This window comes from Anser cygnoides, chromosome 13 (assembly GCF_040182565.1).
Source record: "Anser cygnoides isolate HZ-2024a breed goose chromosome 13, Taihu_goose_T2T_genome, whole genome shotgun sequence".
NCBI classification, from domain to species: domain Eukaryota; kingdom Metazoa; phylum Chordata; class Aves; order Anseriformes; family Anatidae; genus Anser; species Anser cygnoides.
This window is the reverse complement of record NC_089885.1, coordinates 15,299,211-15,316,832: the sequence shown is the minus strand read 5'-3', so window position 1 is coordinate 15,316,832 and position 17,622 is coordinate 15,299,211. Positions and strand designations below refer to the sequence as shown.

The 17,622-nt window shown below is 63.3% G+C and overlaps 3 protein-coding genes and 1 long non-coding RNA gene across 7 annotated transcripts; 2 read left to right on the top strand and 2 right to left on the bottom strand.

Annotated features, from left to right (window-relative positions):
- Positions 1-146: 146 nt before the first annotated feature.
- On the bottom strand, positions 147-3,559 carry TRMT12 (tRNA methyltransferase 12 homolog). Its single transcript, XM_048079419.2, has 7 exons — positions 3,345-3,559; positions 3,107-3,275; positions 2,824-3,022; positions 2,596-2,746; positions 2,401-2,510; positions 1,306-1,463; positions 147-1,235 (listed from the first exon to the last, which is right to left on the bottom strand). Exons 1-7 carry the CDS (start codon positions 3,413-3,415, stop codon positions 780-782), a joined length of 1,314 nt encoding a protein of 437 aa, XP_047935376.2. The 5' UTR covers positions 3,416-3,559; the 3' UTR covers positions 147-779.
- A 164-nt stretch (positions 3,560-3,723) lies between these two features.
- On the top strand, positions 3,724-10,701 carry CSTF2 (cleavage stimulation factor subunit 2). 3 transcript variants are annotated; one of them, XM_067005182.1, is made up of 15 exons: positions 3,724-3,881; positions 4,020-4,098; positions 4,685-4,854; positions 5,167-5,303; positions 5,433-5,552; positions 5,651-5,800; positions 5,928-6,051; positions 6,354-6,416; positions 7,761-7,820; positions 8,443-8,584; positions 8,948-9,099; positions 9,398-9,675; positions 9,836-9,961; positions 10,243-10,368; positions 10,498-10,701. In XM_067005182.1, exons 1-14 carry the CDS (start codon positions 3,824-3,826, stop codon positions 10,363-10,365), a joined length of 1,782 nt encoding a protein of 593 aa, XP_066861283.1. In that variant the 5' UTR covers positions 3,724-3,823; the 3' UTR covers positions 10,366-10,368; positions 10,498-10,701. The 3 variants fall into 3 exon arrangements, with proteins under 3 accessions (XP_066861283.1, XP_066861284.1, XP_066861285.1); XM_067005183.1 differs by lacking the exon at positions 7,761-7,820; XM_067005184.1 differs by lacking the exons at positions 7,761-7,820; positions 8,443-8,584; positions 8,948-9,099.
- An 854-nt stretch (positions 10,702-11,555) lies between these two features.
- NOX1 (NADPH oxidase 1) lies at positions 11,556-17,576 on the bottom strand. 2 transcript variants are annotated; one of them, XM_067005181.1, is made up of 13 exons: positions 16,608-17,576; positions 15,336-15,431; positions 14,732-14,842; positions 14,567-14,651; positions 14,340-14,485; positions 14,084-14,265; positions 13,697-13,835; positions 13,486-13,578; positions 13,101-13,336; positions 12,821-13,020; positions 12,556-12,702; positions 12,227-12,351; positions 11,556-12,139 (listed from the first exon to the last, which is right to left on the bottom strand). In XM_067005181.1, exons 1-13 carry the CDS (start codon positions 16,650-16,652, stop codon positions 11,930-11,932), a joined length of 1,815 nt encoding a protein of 604 aa, XP_066861282.1. In that variant the 5' UTR covers positions 16,653-17,576; the 3' UTR covers positions 11,556-11,929. The 2 variants fall into 2 exon arrangements, with proteins under 2 accessions (XP_066861282.1, XP_013038842.3); XM_013183388.3 differs by having other exon boundaries at positions 12,858-13,020.
- LOC136791879 (uncharacterized) lies at positions 15,428-16,608 on the top strand. The gene is made up of 3 exons (XR_010834855.1): positions 15,428-15,899; positions 16,024-16,208; positions 16,427-16,608. It is a non-coding gene; the product is annotated as an uncharacterized lncRNA (long non-coding RNA).
- Positions 17,577-17,622: the final 46 nt, after the last annotated feature.

Here is a 17,622-nt window from a genome sequence, read left to right as displayed (position 1 = left end):
GTCGCTCCCGGGCCCACTGGTGTAACTGGGAGGGGATGGGGCACGGCCAGGAGCGGGGCTGGGTCTGCGGGGACAGGGCTCCTCGCCGTGCGCCACGGCAGGGCCCCCCGCTTGCACCCGTGTTTGTAGTTTAACCGGACGCCAGCTAGAGATGCAGGAAACGTTTTTATTTCTGAAAAAAAAAAAAAAAAGTAAGAAGAAACTGAAACGAACAGACTTGTTTTCAGTAAAAAAAAAAAGCATGCTGGTAAAGACAAGAATAGAGCCTGTACCTGACGCACTGAAACAAAGCCCAGCATGAGTGCTGAGGTTTATTTGGTCCTGCAGCTCTCTTCCTCGTGAAAATAGGGCTGAAAGTGCCAGCATGTGTCCAAAGCAGAAGGTACAGGTGCCAGCGTGATGCTCCTGCACTAAGCAGCAGCAGGCAGAGCTAGGGTAGGACTCGGGGTGCACTCAGCCCCATCCTCGGCCGTGACACAGCTCCTGTGCAGCTCCTGCCTAACGCAGCTTGCGCGGGGCACGGATGGCAGGGACCCAGCTCGCTGCTGGGCAGTGCTGCCACCTTGGAACGAGGGATGTAAAACACAGGCTGGCAGAATGAGACCTCTGTCAGAGGTTCTCCGAGCAGAAACCTGCCCCAGCTCAGAGCTGTGGAAGAAACTGTCCCCGGTGTTGCTTGTCCTGAGCTGGCACTCGGCAGACAACCGTCACATCTCCTTGCCGCCAACGCTGCCACCCGTTTCGCATGACCTTGAGCCACGCCAAGGCCCCACAGCCAGCTAGGCAGGCAGTGCTGGACGGCACTCAAGGTCCAGCACGATGTGATGCACGTGTGGTGCGTAGGATTTCACTGCCTCAATGTGCAGGATGCTGGTCCGCCACGGCTGCCCGTGCAGCTCTTCCAGCAGCCCCCGTATCCGTGCCGCAGTGGCCTCAGCCCACCTCTGCCACTCTGGCCTGACCCTGGCTGCCGGCATCTCCTTCCCACTGCCTTCCATCTCCTCGGGGCTCTGCAACTCCTGTTCTCCAGAGCTGCTGTCCTCCGGAGGTCTCTGCTCATTGCTTGGAACTGCAGGCTGCAGGCAGGGCGGTGCGGGGAGAGCCTCCACGTTGTGGTGGATGTGGAGAACCCCTCCTGTGCCCTTCTTCAGGACACGGCAGGCCACAGGCCAGCCCTCCTCAGAACTGGGGATCAGCCCCAGGTTCACCCGGTCAGCTACGTCCTGCAGCCGCAGCTGGGAAGGGAAGGGTGGTGAGCAGGGACCGCGTAGGGGAAGGACGCCGTGTGCAGGGGGTGCTGCTCACCTGCCTGTTGTCCCCGTGGTGGATGTGGCAGCGGTCCTGCACGCCGTTCAGTGCCAGGTTCCTCCGCAGGGCCTCCACTGCATGGTGGTTCCACTCGCAGGCGTGGGCGAAGGCAGCCGCTGCGTGAACCAGGTAGGGCAGTGTGAAATAGCCGATCCCTGGGGGCAGAAGAGGTGGCAGCAGCAGTGGGCACGGTGCAGGTATCTCCTGAGGTCTGCACTCCTCCCCGGAGGCAGGTCAGGATGCGGATTACTGCCCCGGCTCTATGCAGCTGCTTTTTGGGTTGGAACAAACCTAGACACTGGGGAAATGCCCGCAAAATGGAATTTTGTTTCTCCCTCACCCTTGTAAAAGCAAAATTCATCTTGAAAAATGTTTACAGAGGAACTTATTTTATGTTCAATCTTTACCCATTGGTTCAAGACCTACGCTGTCCTGCTCTGCTTCCAGCCTATGCAAAAAGTGTCAAGACTAACATTTATTTTAATTAATCAAGAGCAGTTTTGTGAGCACCACATCCTTTCTCTGTGAGACGGACTGGAAACACTAACTTCCCTAAGTACAAAACAGCTCTTCACACGCACAGAAGCCTGACACAACGTCCCCAGTCACCTTACAGCACAGGAACGGTCACACCATCTGCACACTTCAGTTAGCACCAGCTTGTCATAGAAGCACATCGCACTCAATATAGTGAGGGCATCAATGGGAGCTTTTCAGAAACAACATCCAGGTTCAGAAAGAGGGCAAATCTTCTCCCTGGATTCAAACGGTTCCTCTGACCAGCACTAACTACACAGCAGCACTCTGCGGAGCCTGAGCACAAGGTCAGCTGAAGTGTCCAAATGAAGTGTCCAAAGGCAACCGGGACACAGGAGGGACCACAGTGCCAGGTCACCCAAGGGCTTCCAGATGGGGCGGGAGTTCTAAGCCAGATCCTGGAGAATTTTTCCAATCCAGGTCATTTTTCAATCCAGAATTAGTGACGGTTCACCTCCATCTGGATGCTATCGATACCTGCATCACCGCTCTCTGCCTGCTCTCCTCTGCAAGCCTGCCCTGCCGAACCTCTCTGCTGTCCCCGAGGGCTGGTACCTGCATAGAGATCCACCAGGACCTCCCCTGCGCACGGCAGCAAGGCCACCCGCAGCTTCTCCGTGATATTGCCCGGGGAGAACATGCACTTGGTCACGTCGAACGTATACCTACGGGGACACCGCCAGCCTGGTGAGAGCAGCCCGTTCCCCAGGCTGATGCCACAGCCGTGCCCTGCAGCACGCTCCTGCCTACCTGATGCCGTTGTCCACGTGCTCCACCCAGCCGTCCTGGCCCAGCAGCAGGGTGACGCTAGGGGACCGCATCCTGCCTGGCAGCACCCGTCCTCGCCTGGCCAGGCGCTGGGCACCCAGAGCTGAGGCAACCGTCTCCCAGAGCGCTGAGCCTGCAACACAGCCGTGCTGGGAGAGGCCAGGCAGCTCTGCGAGCGGCAGCCACGTGAGCAAGCTTTGCTCCCCTTACCCAGCTTCGTCCACAGCGCAGCGCTGAAGCTGTCCTCGCTCAGCAAGACCAGGTCTCCGTGCCGCTGCCACGAGCGGGGCACGTCACGCTCCAGCTCCTCCGACCAGCTCTCTCCCAAGCCCAGCACCATCCTCCGCAGCTCGCTGCGCAGCTTCTGGGCAGGCGTCCGCACGCTGGCCGCCTTGGAGGGGATGGGGCTCTGCGGGTGGGACACGGCAAGAGAGGCTGCCACACGGGTCCTTTGCTGCCACCGGCCCCGAGCCCATGCCCGAGCAGTACCCACCTGGATCCGGAGCAGCCTGCAGGGCAGCCCCAGGGGCCCGCTCTCCTGCAGCGCCCGCAGCCGCTGCTCCGCCAGCTTCGTCTCCAGCACCGGCAGGGCCACGCTGCCCCCCGGCACCTTCTGCAGCCGGTACCGCGCATCCAGGAGCTGCTCCTCTTCCAAATACCGCCTGCAAGGCCGAGGCCACCTCAGGCGCTTCTTCCCCGTGGCCACCCCCAGCCACCCCTCGCGGGCTCACCTCAGCCGCTGGGCGAAGCGCGGCTCCGTGGCCAGCGCGAGGACGGTGCCACCTCGCTCCCCTGCGGCCATCCCGCTCGGGACGACGGGACGTTGGGGCGCTGGACCTGAAGGACGAAGGGATGCTGATGGCCAACGGGAACGTGGTGCCCGCGTGAGGGGCGCGGGGGCGTCGAGCTTGTAGGGGCTGCGGCTGGGTGGGCACGGGGGGCCCGGGGGAACGGGGAGGGCCCAGCACAAAGCGGGACGCGGGGCACTGGGGCCTCAGGGCCGGTGCCCAGCACCTCGCGGCCGGCTGCCCCGGGAAGGGCCCCCCTGAGGCCGCCGCCGCCCGCCCAGCTGCCCCCCGGCCGCCCCGCCCCGAGCTCCCAGGCCGCGCCGTGGCGGGGCTCCGTTTCCCCCCGGAGCTCCCGGCCGGAGCACGGCGCCGCCGCCACCTTGAGGCCGGGCGGAAGCGGGGGGCGGCGCCGTGCGGGCGGCATGGCGGGGCTGGCGGTGCGGGACCCGGCCGTGGACCGCTCCCTGCGCTCCGTCTTCGGTGAGTGGGGGGGACGAGGGGGAGCGGGGGGCGGCGGCGGCGGGTCTCGGCCCGGCGGCTGCCCGGGGAGCCGCTCCCCGCGGCGGGGGGGGGGGCCGGGGCCGCGCCCGGGCTGAGCGCCGCGTCTGTCCTCCGCAGTGGGCAACATCCCGTACGAGGCCACCGAGGAGCAGCTGAAGGACATCTTCTCCGAGGTCGGGCCCGTGGTCAGCTTCAGGTGAGGTTCGGGGGGGTGGGGGGGGGACGCGCGGTGCCCGGGCACGGCACCGGGAGCGCGGCCGTGCGGCTCCCGCGGCCTGCCCCTCGGCCTCCTTGCGGGTGAAGCGCCGGGGCCCGGCCGCGCTCCGTAGGGCCGGGGGCGCGGAGCAGCAGCAGCAGCAGCGTACGGGGGGGCTTTGCAGGGATGCTGTCCTCGCTGGGCGCCGGCCTTCACAAAGCTCCGACCGAAGGGCTTGGGAGCACCCGGGAGCCCTCCAGGAGCAGCCGGGGCAGCCCCATGCCTCGGGGAGCTGCTGTCAGGGGGTGGGAGGTGTGCCCCGGGAAGCGCAGCGCTCAGGCTGGTGGCCTTGCTGGGCACTGAAGCTCTGGGAACACCGGAGCACCCACCGGCCTGGGCCCAGGAGGCCGTTTGGCTCCGGCTGAGGGCCTGCTGTCACACACCTTGACCCGTCCCGGGCACCTTCGCTCTGCTCCCGGTGCTCCTACTTGGCCTGTGCCACCAGCCCGCTCCCAGGCGATGGGGAGCACTGCTCTGTGCCTGCGCCACCCTTAGCGGCGACGATTCTCTCCTCCTCACCGCGCAGGTTGGTGTATGACAGGGAGACGGGAAAGCCGAAGGGATATGGCTTCTGTGAGTACCAGGACCAGGAGACGGCCCTCAGTGCCATGCGGAACCTGAACGGGCGAGAGTTCAGCGGGAGGGCCCTGCGTGTTGACAACGCGGCCAGCGAGAAGAACAAGGAGGAGCTGAAGAGTGAGTCTGAATCTGGTAGCGGAGAAAACTGATGGTGCGCTGGCCCCGGCCTTTTCGGTGATACAGCGCGTACCTGTTCCGTGAGTCTGCTGAAGGGGAGACCTGGTGGAGCTGACGTGCTCCAAGCAACATAGCGAGCAGCTTCGCCAGAGGGGTGCCGGGGCTGAGCTGTGTTTTCTGTCTCCCACATGTTCAGCCTGTTTTTGCTGCCTGCTCTTAATGGCATGGCACTTCCCTTCTGGGGAGCAGACAGTTAAAGATAGTTCATGTTGCTGTGTGAGGTCACAGCTTCTATTCCAAACGGTGTTGCAGGCTTGGGCACGGGTGCACCCATCATAGAGTCACCCTATGGGGACCCTGTCAATCCTGAAGATGCCCCTGAGTCCATCAGCCGAGCAGTTGCCAGCCTGCCACCGGAGCAGATGTTTGAGCTGATGAAGCAGATGAAGGTGAGTGAAGAGGAGGGCTGTGCTCCCTGCTTTCTGCCTGAGCTCAGCACCTTCTATCACAGCTGCCCGTGCCCTCGCGACCCATGTCATGCCGGGTCAGAGCTGTGATCTGTGTGTGTGTATTCTCAGTTGTGCGTCCAGAACAGCCCCCAGGAAGCCAGGAACATGCTGCTGCAGAACCCCCAGCTGGCTTACGCCCTGCTGCAGGCCCAGGTGGTAATGAGGATCGTCGACCCGGAGATCGCACTGGTTTGTCCCTTGCTGCCTCTTCTGGGGCCGGTAGGATATTGGTGGCAGCCTGTTGCAGGGGGTGGAAGAGAACTCCTTTCTCCTCCTTCTGCTCCTAGAAAATCCTGCATCGCCAGACCAGTGTTCCTCCTCTGATCCCAGGCAACCAGCAGCCAGTGCCAGGACCTGGGCCAGGACCGGGACCGGGGCCGGGGCCAAATGCCCAGCTGAACCCACAGAACACCCCATCGTCCCAGCCCCAGCCCATCGTAAGAGCCTCTGAGATGCACTTACCGTGCTGCAAGTGACAGGCATTGCCAGCGCTGGCTTTCCCAGCTGGGCTGCGTGTGCCTGGGTGACAGGGCTTTGCTGAGGGCTGGTTTCTCTCCCGGGCAGGGTGGCATGCACGTAAACGGCGCTCCCCCTCTGATGCAGCCGCCTATGCAGGGAGGAGTGCCGGCACCGGGACAGATGGCAGCCGCTGTGCAGGGCTCTGGCCCTGGCCCCATGGCTCCAGGAGGTGAGTGCGTGGTGTTTGGCTGAATGGTGTCAGGGCTGCCCCGGGCAGGCGGGTCCTGCAGACAGCCCCCCTGTACCTTCCCGTGGGAGCACTTGTCCTCCCGTGCTGTGGACTGTGGTTGTGGCCGCTGCCAGCAGCGGGTCAGACAGTTGGCTTATCTCCGTGGGGAACCAACAGCAAGAAAATAAGCTTCCGGATGCTACCCCAGGATCTGGGAGGGGGTAGGTATTTGGGGCCAAAGGAATTGGTTGGCTGTGCAGGGACAGCCAGGGAGGGATCTGACCTGTCCGTTTCCCCCTCAGGTGGGCTGCAGCCGCAGGTCGGGATGCCGGGAGGAGGCCCCGTGCCCTTGGAGCGCGGACAAGGTAAAACAGAGGTGAAGTTATTGCTGTGTGTCATATGAGCCTCGCTCCAGCGGGGGCCCAGGCTACAGGTACTGAGCAGCGCTGCACCAGGAGAGCCCCTGCCTGCAGCCTTGTTATCTGGAGGTGGGGCAGCTCCTGTAGCACTGGGCCACGTCTGGGTTTGTTCGCTTAGGCACGAGGCTGTGGTAACGGCTCTCCTGCTTCCAGGGCTCCAGCCCGTGCACCAGTTTGTTCCCAGCTTGTTCTGCCCTGTGTTGTGCAGACATGTCCTGGAAACCAGGAGAGCTGCCAGTCCCCACAGAGCCCCAGAGGGCGGGATGTGCCCGTGGTTTCTGTCTCTCTTTGAGCCCGCATCTGTCCCTGTGCTTGTGCAGGCAGGCAGAGCTTGCTCTTCTCCAGTCCCTGTCCTTCTTCGTTGCCTGGGTGCTGGGAAGCAGCTGTGCTGCCGCGGTGTCTGCCCGTGTCTCCCTGTGCTCTCTGTGCAGTGCCCAGCAGAGGGAGCTGAGTCTTTGCTTTTGCTTGTGATAGTGAGCGCAAGGCTTGGCAGGGAATTACGCAGCGAGCAGTTGCTTGGCCCTTCCTCCCTCCCTCTGCAGGCACGGTCTGCGCGGCCCAGCCCTGGAGCCGGATTCCTTTTCGTTCGGCAAATTGCGTGGCTGCCCCATCGAGCCATGTGCCGAGGGTAGCGCAAACAAGGCAAGGCGTTCCTGTTCTTCCAGTAGTAAGGCATGCAGGGAGCTAACACCTCTCCCCTAGATTTGTATCTTAGGCCTTGTTTCAGGAAGGTGGCAAACCTGTTCCGAGATCCTCCAGCCTTGGATATCCTAAGGGCAGCTGACTGTCGTTTTTCTCGGGGTGGGCACCATCTTCCTGAGAGCGGGCCCGCGATTCCTGGCAGTTTTGCTGATACCCAGAAGGTTTTGAAGAGCAGGCAGAAAGCCGGTGCTGGGGAGCGCCGCGGGGAGCTGCGGGCAGGAGCTGACTCACTGCGCCGTGGGGCGCAGCGTGGCCCTGCGGCACGCTGATCTCTCTTGGCAGGGCGCTTCGCTCTCCTGCCCCGCGTGCTCGCGTGGTGAGCGAGGGAAAGCCGTGCCCGGTGCGGCACGCTGCCGAGCTGGCTGCCGTGCCTGCGGTGAGAGAGGTGGCGTTAGTGGGAGAGGCTGCTACAGCCAGGTGGGCAGCAGGCAGCATCTTCTCCATAGGCGTCCTGGGGGACGCCAGGGAGCAGAGGTGATTCAGCAGGCCCCCGCGGGCTGCGGCAGCGCTGTCCCCAAGGCTGAGCGCATGCGTGCATACACTATTTACGTGTCTGCTCTTCTTCCTCTTTTCCTGCTGCTTGCCCAGGGAACCTTCAGCTTTCGCCCGTGGGACCTGCCAGGCCTGCGTCTATCGAACGCGTTCAAGGTATCCCGGCACCTGCCAGCTCCCCGCTGTCATGGAGCTCGTTACGGGGTGTGCAGAGAGCAGCTGTCACCCCGCTGCGCTGAGGGCCGGGGACTGGCATACCGTTCTGTGTGGTCTGGCAGAGTTAGGAGGAGGCAGGGTCTTCTCCAGGGGCAGGAGGAGAGAACGCACTAGTGCTGTGCACAGAGGGTCAGCAGTGGAAAAGAGAGCCTGCTTGGAGAAGGTCTTCACCTAGGATCCAGCCCCCTTTGACACCTTACTGCTAGGAGCCTTCCAGGTCTTGCTTTGCTCCTGGCCCCACATCAGCACGGCGTTGACGCCCGCACTCTTAGGGAGCACCGCGGGGGCGCCCACACTCGGTTTGGCCACCTGGTGTTGTAAGGAGCCCGAGGCAGAACCAGAGAGGGAAAGAGAGGGATGAAACGAGCACCCAGGGAAAGGGGCTTTGGTGCGCTCTGGCCTTGTGCGAGGGGCTGCTCCCCCGGCAGTGCGCACAGCACATCTGCCCGTGCCGGGGAGCAGGGAGGCTGTCCGCATCCCAGCCCCGAGGGTGCTGGGGGACAGTCTGAGCAGAGCGCTGGTTGCGCAGATCCTCACAAGTTCTTGTGTGTCTTCCTGGCAGTGCCCATGCCAGACCCGAGGGCCCCTATGCAGCGTGGACCTCTACCTGCTAGTGGCCCGCCGCCGCGAGGCCTTTTGGGAGATGCCCCGAATGACCCTCGCGGAGGGACGCTGCTCTCAGTCACTGGAGAAGTGGAGCCCAGGTGAGGGGAGAGGGAAGGAGAAGAGCCCTTCGCACTGCCCCCTGCCCAAGGGTGACCTCTTGCTGAGGACAGGGATGGCATGAGCCTTCCGGGAGTCACAGCTGCCCGGTCGGAGGCCTGTGTGCTGCTGACCGCAGGGGCCAGCCCCCTTTCCCCGGGGACGGGGCATCCCCAGGGTGATGCCGGCAGCCCTGTGACCTGGGACTGGCAGCGCTCGTCCCTGTGCCAGCCTCGCCCTCCTCCCCTGCGGCCGGCTTTGGGAGCAATCCGGCGCTCTGCCCAGACCGTGCCAAGCCCGTGTCTGATTCACACTCTCGCTTTTTCTCTTCCTCCTGCTTCGCTCTCCTCATCTCTCTGCGCCAGAGGTTACCTTGGGCCGCCCCACCAAGGAGCCCCTATGCACCACATGCCGGGCCATGACAGCCGTGGCCCCCCCCATGAGATGAGGGGGGGACCCATGGGAGAACCCCGACCACTGATGGGAGAGCCGCGGGGGCCCTTGATGGATGCTCGAGGTGAGAGAGGGGGCATGAAATAATGGGGGGCTGAAAGCAAACAGACGAGGGGTCAGAGTGGAGCCCGCTGCCTCAACACAAGGCACAGGAAGGGAATTCGGGCAGTGAAATGGCCCCAAGGCAAGGAGGAACAGTCCCACAGAGCGAGGGACTTCCTCCAGGCACGTCTCCTTTGTCCCCGGCCCCGCATCTTCCTGGCATTTGCTAAACCCCCCGGCAAAGGAGGCAGCGGGCTCACTCCCACCCCACTCCCCCAGCGCAGCTCCCTTCTACAGCTTGCCTCGTCTTTCCTCTGCAGTTGGAAGGGATCCGCGAGGGCTGGAGCCGCGAGGATTGGAGCCACGAGGGCTGGAGCCCCGCGTGATGGAGGCCCGAGGCCTGGAGGCCCGAGGCCTGGAGCCGCGGGTCCTGGAGCCGCGAGTGCTGGAAGCCAGGGCCATGGAGGCCAGGGTCATGGAGCCCCGTGGCCTGGAGCCTCGAGGGCCTGGTCCCAACCCACGTGGCCCGATGCCTGGTGGGATACAAGGTCCTGGACCGCTTAACATGGGAGCCAGTGGCCCACAGGGGCCCCGCCAGGTACTGCAACACCTCTGCTCGGCTGATGGGGCACCCACAGCGTCTCACGGGTCGGGGCTGGCTGTGTGGGCATCTGTCTGATCGTTTCCTCTGTGTTCTTGTAGTTGTTAAGCTGAGTCCAGAGACCCCTGAGTCCTTATCCTTCCTCTTGTGCCCACAGGTTCCTAACATGGCAGGGGCAGGCATGCAAGGAGGAGGCATTCCTGGAGCAGGGGTCCAGGGAGCTGGTCAGCCCGGAGGCTTTAGTCCTGGACAGAGCCAGGTCACCCCCCAGGATCATGAGAAGGTGCGTGGGCAGATGGGAAGGGATGAGACACTGGGGACAGCACTTTGTGCGCGCCTTACCGCGTCAGAGGACAGCCATGCCTCAGGGAGTTTGTGCTCCAGAGGTGCCGATGCTGCCATGTTTGGAGCAGGTGGTTATTTTACCCTGCTCTGCTCAGAGCCTGGGCAGCTTGCAGCTCCTGCTGCAGAGGAAACTCTGTCCTTCCAGCATCCACCTCCTGGCCGTGGTAACCCATAGCTGCTGAGGCAGAGAGCATCTCTGATTCTCCTTTCTCCCTGCAGGCAGCCCTGATCATGCAGGTTCTGCAGCTGACGGCAGACCAGATCGCCATGCTGCCCCCAGAGCAGCGGCAGAGCATCCTTATTCTGAAGGAGCAAATCCAGAAATCCACGGGGGCACCCTGACAGGTGACATCCTTAGCCCTGCCGCAGCCTGTGCCTGCTCTCCTCCAGTGACTCAGGGAGCTGCTCAGTACGGGGCTGCCCTGCCTCTCCCCTCTGTGCAAGGGCTCACGCCCGTCCCTCTCCTCCTTGCAGGCCTGGCAGGTGCGTGGTGGAGATGCCGTCTGCCTGGACATGGAAGGTGCTCCATGGCAGCTGCTTTCTGTTGTCGTCTAAGTTGATGCCGCGTTTTCGGAGACATTCCTCCTTGCTACCCAGCGTTTCCCCTCCCGTTCGTCCCTTTTTCTGTGTGTATATTTTATGATGTTTGAAATAAAGCGGGAGGAGGGTTTGAGTAAAGCCGTGTCTCAGGCTGCCTTGTATGGTCATGGAGGCAAGGGGAGGAGTGCTGGGAACAATCTGGCCTGGCTCCAGGCTAGTCCAAACCACTCTTTTCCCAGCAATAGGGCCAGAAATACCCTTGGGATTTCCTATATGTTCACTAGGAATATGGTAGAAAGCAGCCTGGGTTGGTGGACTGAGCAGGGGCAGCGTGTGGTGGGAGGCGCTTGCACAGCAGCCTGCAGGAAGCCGAAATTGTCACCTGGGGAGGCTGATGGGAGACCAGGCGTGGGCAGCAAGTGCTGGAGCCGAATTCCCTCTGCCTTCCTGAGGGCTTCTTGCATGCGTTGCAGCAAAGGTACTGGCATTTTGTGTTGCCCTGCTGGAAGATGACTCTTGCCACCGAACCAGGCAAGCAGACTGCAGCGAGGAGGTGTCTGGCTGATGAAGGCAGCCCGTGGGCCCGAGGACAGAGCAGCGAGCGTCCCACGGTACGGGCTGAGCACCCTGCTGCGGAGCTCAGCTTTCTGTTCCCGCCAGCAAGGGCAGAAGGGCTCCATATCCGATTGCCGTATCGCTTACCGTACCTGCCTGCTGCAGGAGGGTGTTTTTTCCCTCCTCTCCACATGTGCTTGAGCAGAATTTGCCCGTGCATTTAAAGTCTGTCTGTGCCTGGTGGACGGTGCAGGCTTGGCTCGCTGGTACCGCTGAGCCCCTGTGCAGGAAGAGGGCCGGCAGGCAGGCAGCCCCAACCTCCTACCCTTTACCCCGGCGGGTTTATTACAAACCCTGCCTTTTTACGGCAGCCCTGTATGAAGGGAGCCCACTGTTCGCCCCCCTTTACCTGCACAGACTGAGCCACCACCCGTGGCTTTTATTGCAAAGGAAAGCAAGTTTAATTTACCAGTTTATATGGAAAGGACTGTTTAAACCCCGAGGGGCATGTGTGGTCCCCGGTGCCTGCTCGGCGTGTCCATCTCCCACCCACTGCCCAGCCCGCTGGGCGCCCCCCCTGCCTCTGGCTGCCCTGAGCCTTTGTGCTGCCCCAGTGCCACCACCACAACGCGTGCCTCTGGTCTCCTCGTGGGCCGTGCTGTGAGCTGGGCTCGTTCCCCTCACAGGAACCCTTTGTGGGCTGGGCCAAGAAGGCACAGTCTTTGAAGCTGGAGTTTCTCCTTGTGAAGGAGGGCCTTGCTGTCTTGCCTGGTTTCGATGCATGTGTTTTTCAGCTGATGCTCGTCCCTGGTCAGGCGGACTTGCTCCAAAAAGAGATGCGAGAGCAGCAGGCTGTCCGTTCTCCAACGGCTGCGGTCCCAGCCTGGCTCCCACTTAGAAGTTCTCCTTGTTGAAGTAGAATTTGACCTTTCTGGGGTCCAGGCTGGAGTGCTGGTGACAGAACTTCTGCAGGTCCTTTGCCAATGCCCCTGGCCCGCACAGGAAGACACCGACCACCGACCTGCATGCAGTGAGGGGCTGTGGGTGCTGGGGAGGAGGGGAGGCCTCCAAACACCAGCACCCCACGCACCCGTGTCCCAGCTCTGACCTGGGGTGGGCCGTGGCCACTGCTGAAAACTCGGCGTTCCACATGGGCCGCCCAAAGATGGTTTTGTGTCTCAGGCCCGTCACCGTGTCCGTGGCGGTGTCGTAGTGGAGCGCCGCGTTGTTGGCCTGCACGGAGCAGGGACGGTGAGGACCCCAGCCGCCAGCAGCCCGCCCACCCGCAAGTCCCTTCCCCTGGAGGAGCACCAAATGCCTGAGAGGAAAAACCTCTGTGCCTCTGCGAGCCGTTAACGCGCTCGCCCCGCCTTTCCTCCTGGGCTCAGCTACCAGGCGTCCCCCCCTTGCCGTCGTGCCCACCCCCAGCCAACTCACGATGCTGGTGTCCCAGCCGGTGAGGAAGAGCCGGTAGGTGAGAAAGTCGGCCTTGCCGGATTCGGCCATCTTCTGCTCCAGCGAGGCGAGCAGGTCGTTGAACCAGGCGAAGGCGCCCGTGTCCCGGCAGAGCCAGTAGAAGTAGATCTGGGATGCGATGGCACAGGGAAGCAGCGTTACTCAAGATGGAGCGGAGCAGGAGCAGGGGAAGGATGTGATGCTGAGGAAGGGGAAGCCAAGCACTTCCAAGCACGGAGAAACCCACGGCCTGGCGACAGCTGGTCCTGCGGGGCACCCAGTACCTTCTTGGTCTTGAGGGTCTGGTCAGCCTGCTGGAACTTGTACCAGATGGACTTCAGGATGGAGGCGAAGGGGGTGACACCGATGCCTGCTCCCACCAGCATGGCCACCTCGTACTGGAACACGTCTTCGCTGGCCGTGCCAAAGGGGCCGTCCACCTCAATCCTGGCCAAGGGAGGGCCGGGGTAAGAGGCACGGCCTCCCCGAGCCCCTGGGATGGTCCATTTGGGAGCTCCCCAGCCTACCTGGGCATCTCCGGCTTCTGCTGCTGGAAGGTGTCAATGATGCGCTCGGTCCAGTCCCCGGCCGCCCGGATGTGGATGGAGAAGAAGTCCTCCTCGGGTGCCGAGGTGAGGGTGAAGGGGTGCCACTCCAGGAGGGAGATGGCGGGGCAGTTGATGAAGATGTACTGTCCCACCTCCATGCGGAAGCCCTTCTTCTGCATCTGCAGCTCCAGCACTCTGGCAGGGTGCATGACCACCTGGGGGACAGGGAGCAGGGCTCGGCACCCGACCTGTCCCCGTCACCTGGGCACGGGCCTTTGGCAGTGGCCCCTGCTCACCTCCGTGCAGCCACCCCAGCAAGGGCTGCAGCACCGTCTCCTCCCTCCCTGGCTCCAGCGCCACCTACCTTGGTGACGACCACCTTCTGCCGTGCACGCCAGACCCGCAGGATCCGTTCAAACACGTAGAGGAGGACGGGGGCCAGAACCCATTTCCAGGACTATAGGATGGAGGAGAGCAAAGGGCTGGAGCATCCCGGGCTGGGCACTCCCACTAAGGGAGTACGCGAGGGAGCCGGGCCCCCCCGCAGCCCCAGTCCCACCCCACTGCTGCCCTACCTCTGCAGGGATGCTGCTGAACTCGGGGTTTTTGCAGCACTCGTGCCTGCAGTCCTTGTGATTGTGTACCAGGTACTCGGCACAGCGCCGCGGGTGCACCTCCTCCATGCTGGCCTCTGTCTGCCCACGCACCAGCCCGCTGCAGGGAGTCAGGGGGTGAGCGCAGGGGCCCTCTTCCCACCCCAGTCACGGGCTGCGTAAGGGCTAGCTAGAGGCTTGCAACCCCCCTCGCATGGCGATCTCACCACCCTGCTGCACCCCATCCAGGGCTGCAGCACCCTCCTGGGGCAGCCGTGGCCACCCCAGGCCCCCAGGCAGCTATCTATGGCCGTTGCCCCTTGCTATGCTGCCTGCCGCTGTTTCGGGAGCGTTCAGGAGGAGCCTTACGCGATGCCGTGGATGACGAGGCCGGCAAAGTAGATGATGAAGAGGTGGTGCGTGTACCAGAAGACCTCAAAGTAGTTCCTGCGGATGAACTCGGTGGAGGACGTGACCATGAGGATGAGCGCCAGCGTGATGATGACCCCGGTCAGCCCCGGGATGGTGGTGAAGGCCACGTACTCAACGGTCTGCAGGGGTGGCAGAGGGACGGGGTGAGTGAGGGCACGGGACAGGGGGCTGCTGGCAGCGGACCGGCGCTCACCGTCTGGTTGGAGTGGATGGGGTTCAGCCACTTGTTGCTGTTCTGCAGGTGCATCTTGGAGAGGACGGCAGCGAGGCTGCCGTCGGTGGCTTGCTGGCTGTCATTGTAGCGCTCCAGGTTGAAGAGGTGGGCGATGGTGTGCACAGCTGGGAGGGGGACAGGCGGTCACCCGCTGCCCCCAGCCCCGCGGTGCTCGGAGGGGACGCAGGGCAGGGGCAGGACGGTACCTGTGAACAGGGCCAGCGCGTAGGCCACCAGCTTGTGGAAGGTGAGGTTGTGGTCGAGCTGCTTCCGCAGCGTTCGCCTGCAGCACTGCAAGGAGAGACAGCGGGGTTGGGACGGGGACGGGGACAGGGACGGCCCCGCAGCGGGGCTGCCTGCAGGGCACTCACCGAGCAGGTCCCACGGAGGAAGGAGAGCAGGTTGCGGCAGACGGGCAGCAGGATCAGCATGCTGTTGAAGTTGAGGCACTTGGCCGATGCCCGGGCCCACGCCAAGGCAGACTGGAGAGAGGGGAGGTGGGGACGGGGTGAGCGTCACCGTGCCTCGGACATGCTGTGTCTGCCTGCAGCCTTGCTGCCCCGCGCTGGGCAAAGCGATGGCGGGATGGGACGGGACGGGACGGGATGGGATGGGATGGGATTGGACGGGATGGGGGGATGGGATGGGACGGGATGGGACGGGATGGGATGGGACAGGATGGGAGGATGGGGCAGGACGGGACGGGACGGGACGGGACAGGGCATGGGCCAAGTGATGTTGAGCTGGGACCAAGTGATCCTGGGCTGGGGCTGTGGGATGCAGGGTGCAGGATGGGTACTGGTACGGAGTGATGCTGGGCTGGGAACAGGGATCAAGGCAGGGAATGGGATGGAGCAATGGTAGGCCGGACGAGGATAGGACGAGGGAGGGTTTTGGGGTGCTGCAGCCCCTGCCCCGCTGCAGCCCAGCCAGGAGGGCTCTGGGACAGGCAGGGTGCTGCCGGGAGCACCTTACCCCAAGGATGGCCCTGGTGTAGTAGTACCGCTCATCCTGGTCGAAGAACAGAAAGTAGTACGTGAAGAGGAAGACGTTGATGCCCAGCCAGGCTGCCTGCAGGGGGAAGCCAAGGGCTCATGAGGGACCCCGGCCCCAGGACCCCCTCACTCTGCAGCACACGGGTGCCAGCACAGATGGAGGGCGTCAGGGCAGTGTCCCATCCCACTTCCTTATGGGGACTGCTGCATCAGCATGGAATCGATGGGACGTGGGAGCAAAGGTGAGGTGTGGGAAGTCTTGCAGAATAACTTTCTTGTCACCCACATCCTTGTGCATCACCCCCACACAAGGAATGAGGAAAGAATGATAAAGGAAATATCTGCACGGCGCGGGGCTGTTGTGAGTGGGAAGGGCCCGGGGCAGGCACCGAGGGTGGCAGGGACTGAGCGGGAAAGGTCCGGGAGGAGGAAATATTGCAGGAACTCATCTGCCCTGGTCCCACGGTGCTGCCGTCCCCGCAGCAAAGCCCTGCTCCCCTGCGCCAGTCTCCGTGCGGCACTGGAGCTGTGCTCTTTCACGTCGGTAAGTCTTTGCAGAGCTTCCCACAACTACTCTGCCTTGGGTTCAGTTTTCCTTTAACAATTTTAAAAAAGCAAATAACCCAATTTTCTGTAACCCCCCACGCCCCCCCCCCCCCTTTCCCAAGTATTTGCAGCTGGCTGTTGTGGCGGCAGCGCCGTGGATGCTCCAGCTCCTCGGACACCATGCAGCACAGCACCGGAGGATTTTCCTGTTGGCTGCAGGCTCCCGGCCCCAGCAAGGGCTCATGTGGGAGGCTCCCACTCTTACATGGGCAGAAAATGCAAACGGAAGTCTCCCTGGCCAAAGCAGGTGAGAAAATCAGTGGGATTTTTAATTTTCACTCTCCTCTGCTCACGAGTTTTGGGGGAACACCTCAGCGTGCACTACCTCCCCACCCTGCTGTGTAGGGGTTTGATGATTTTTGGCATTTGGGCTGTGATTGGGAAGAGGTGGCCAAGACCTAAAGAACCCCTGCAGGCTTCACCCAGCACCCCGAGCGCCAGGACCCACCTTCCCTTTCATTCCAGGTCTCCTTAGGATGGGACCCACAGCCACCCCTCTGCCACCCTCGGGACTGCACGCAAACAGAGGGGATATTTGTTCCTCCGTGGCTGACAGACCGAGCCAGGACGGCCCCAACCACCCCCCAAAGCCCCCCCAGCCCACAGCAGGACCACACGCAGCCCCTCCGGCACCCCACGGACTCACGAGGACGGCGGCCGAGAACCAGTGGTTGACCAGCCAGTTGCCCATGCTGTGATGTGCCCGTCCGCCCCTGCCAGCTGCTGCCCGCTGCCGCCCGCCCGGCGTTTTATGGGAGGCAGCGGGCCCTGGAAATGGCCCCGGGCCTGGGAACGGCACTGCGGGGACTTTCCCCCACAGCGTCTTTGAGGAAATGCCGGCACGGTTTCAAAGGCCGCCTTCCAGGAAAGCTGGGCCGCAGCCCCGCCGGCGGGGCAGGGTGCCGGGGCTTCCCTCCGAGGAGGGGTCCCTGCCGGCCACACCGCCGCTGGGGCGGGTGCTTCGGGGCGCTGCCCCGCTCCTCTCCTTCCTCTGTGGCCTTCGGGGACAAAGTGTTGGGTTGTTTTTTTTTTAAGGTAGGAACTTCCTGGTGGCAGGAAGATGCGGAGGGTCAGTAACGTGCTCTGTTCTGCAAACACAACCCTCCCCGGTGGCCTTCGCCGACCTTTGCTGTCACGTTTCAAGAGGAAAAAAAACGCAGAAGGAGGACAAGCACCACAGGGGCATGGCCATGGCGCCACGCCGGTACCGGGATCACACCTGGGCTCAGCACCAGGGCAGCGAACTCCTACCGAGTGAGTGCCCCGTGGCGCCGAGCCCCTGCGGGCGCCCAGCACCTCCCAAACGGCAGCGGCCCTACAAAGGGCTGCTGGGGGGGGTGGGATCACGCTCAGCAGCAGGGCCCTGGCCTCGTGTCAGGAACGCCAGCCTGCGCCAGGGCCTGGCCCCTGTGGGAACAGGGCGGGCAGGATCGCTCCATGCTGGAGTCGGGGTCACTCCTGGCCGGCAGCCAGGGCCACGCTGGCAGAGGTGCAGGATGAGGCCGTTCCCTGCCCCGCAGCCTTCCTGCACCTTATCAGCCCCATCGCGGGGCAAGCGCCGGCCCGCAGCGTTTGGGTGGGACCGGTGCTGGGCTGTGGGACCTCCACTGCAGCCCCTGGCTGTGGGGGGGCCGGCCGCATCCTGCTCCCCCCCGGGGCCT

Bases quoted from the DNA above. Each gene is read 5' to 3' on its own strand.
- TRMT12 (XM_048079419.2), bottom strand. From the start codon at position 3,415: ATGGCCGCAGGGGAGCGAGGTGGCACCGTCCTCGCGCTGGCCACGGAG. The intron at 2,747-2,823 runs GTAAGGGGAGCA...GCTGTGTTGCAG, and splicing joins TGCGCTGTGGACGAAGCTGG to GCTCAGCGCTCTGGGAGACG. The intron at 1,236-1,305 runs GTGAGCAGCACC...TTCCCTTCCCAG, and splicing joins ACCACGGGGACAACAGGCAG to CTGCGGCTGCAGGACGTAGC.
- CSTF2 (XM_067005182.1), top strand. From the start codon at position 3,824: ATGGCGGGGCTGGCGGTGCGGGACCCGGCCGTGGACCGCTCCCTGCGC. The intron at 6,052-6,353 runs GTGAGTGCGTGG...TTTCCCCCTCAG, and splicing joins TGGCCCCATGGCTCCAGGAG to GTGGGCTGCAGCCGCAGGTC. The intron at 8,585-8,947 runs GTGAGGGGAGAG...TCTCTGCGCCAG, and splicing joins ACTGGAGAAGTGGAGCCCAG to AGGTTACCTTGGGCCGCCCC.
- NOX1 (XM_067005181.1), bottom strand. From the start codon at position 16,652: ATGGGCAACTGGCTGGTCAACCACTGGTTCTCGGCCGCCGTCCTC. The intron at 12,703-12,820 runs GTGGGTTTCTCC...ATCGCATCCCAG, and splicing joins GGACCAGCTGTCGCCAGGCC to ATCTACTTCTACTGGCTCTG. The intron at 12,140-12,226 runs GTCAGAGCTGGG...CACTGCATGCAG, and splicing joins GTGGCCACGGCCCACCCCAG to GTCGGTGGTCGGTGTCTTCC.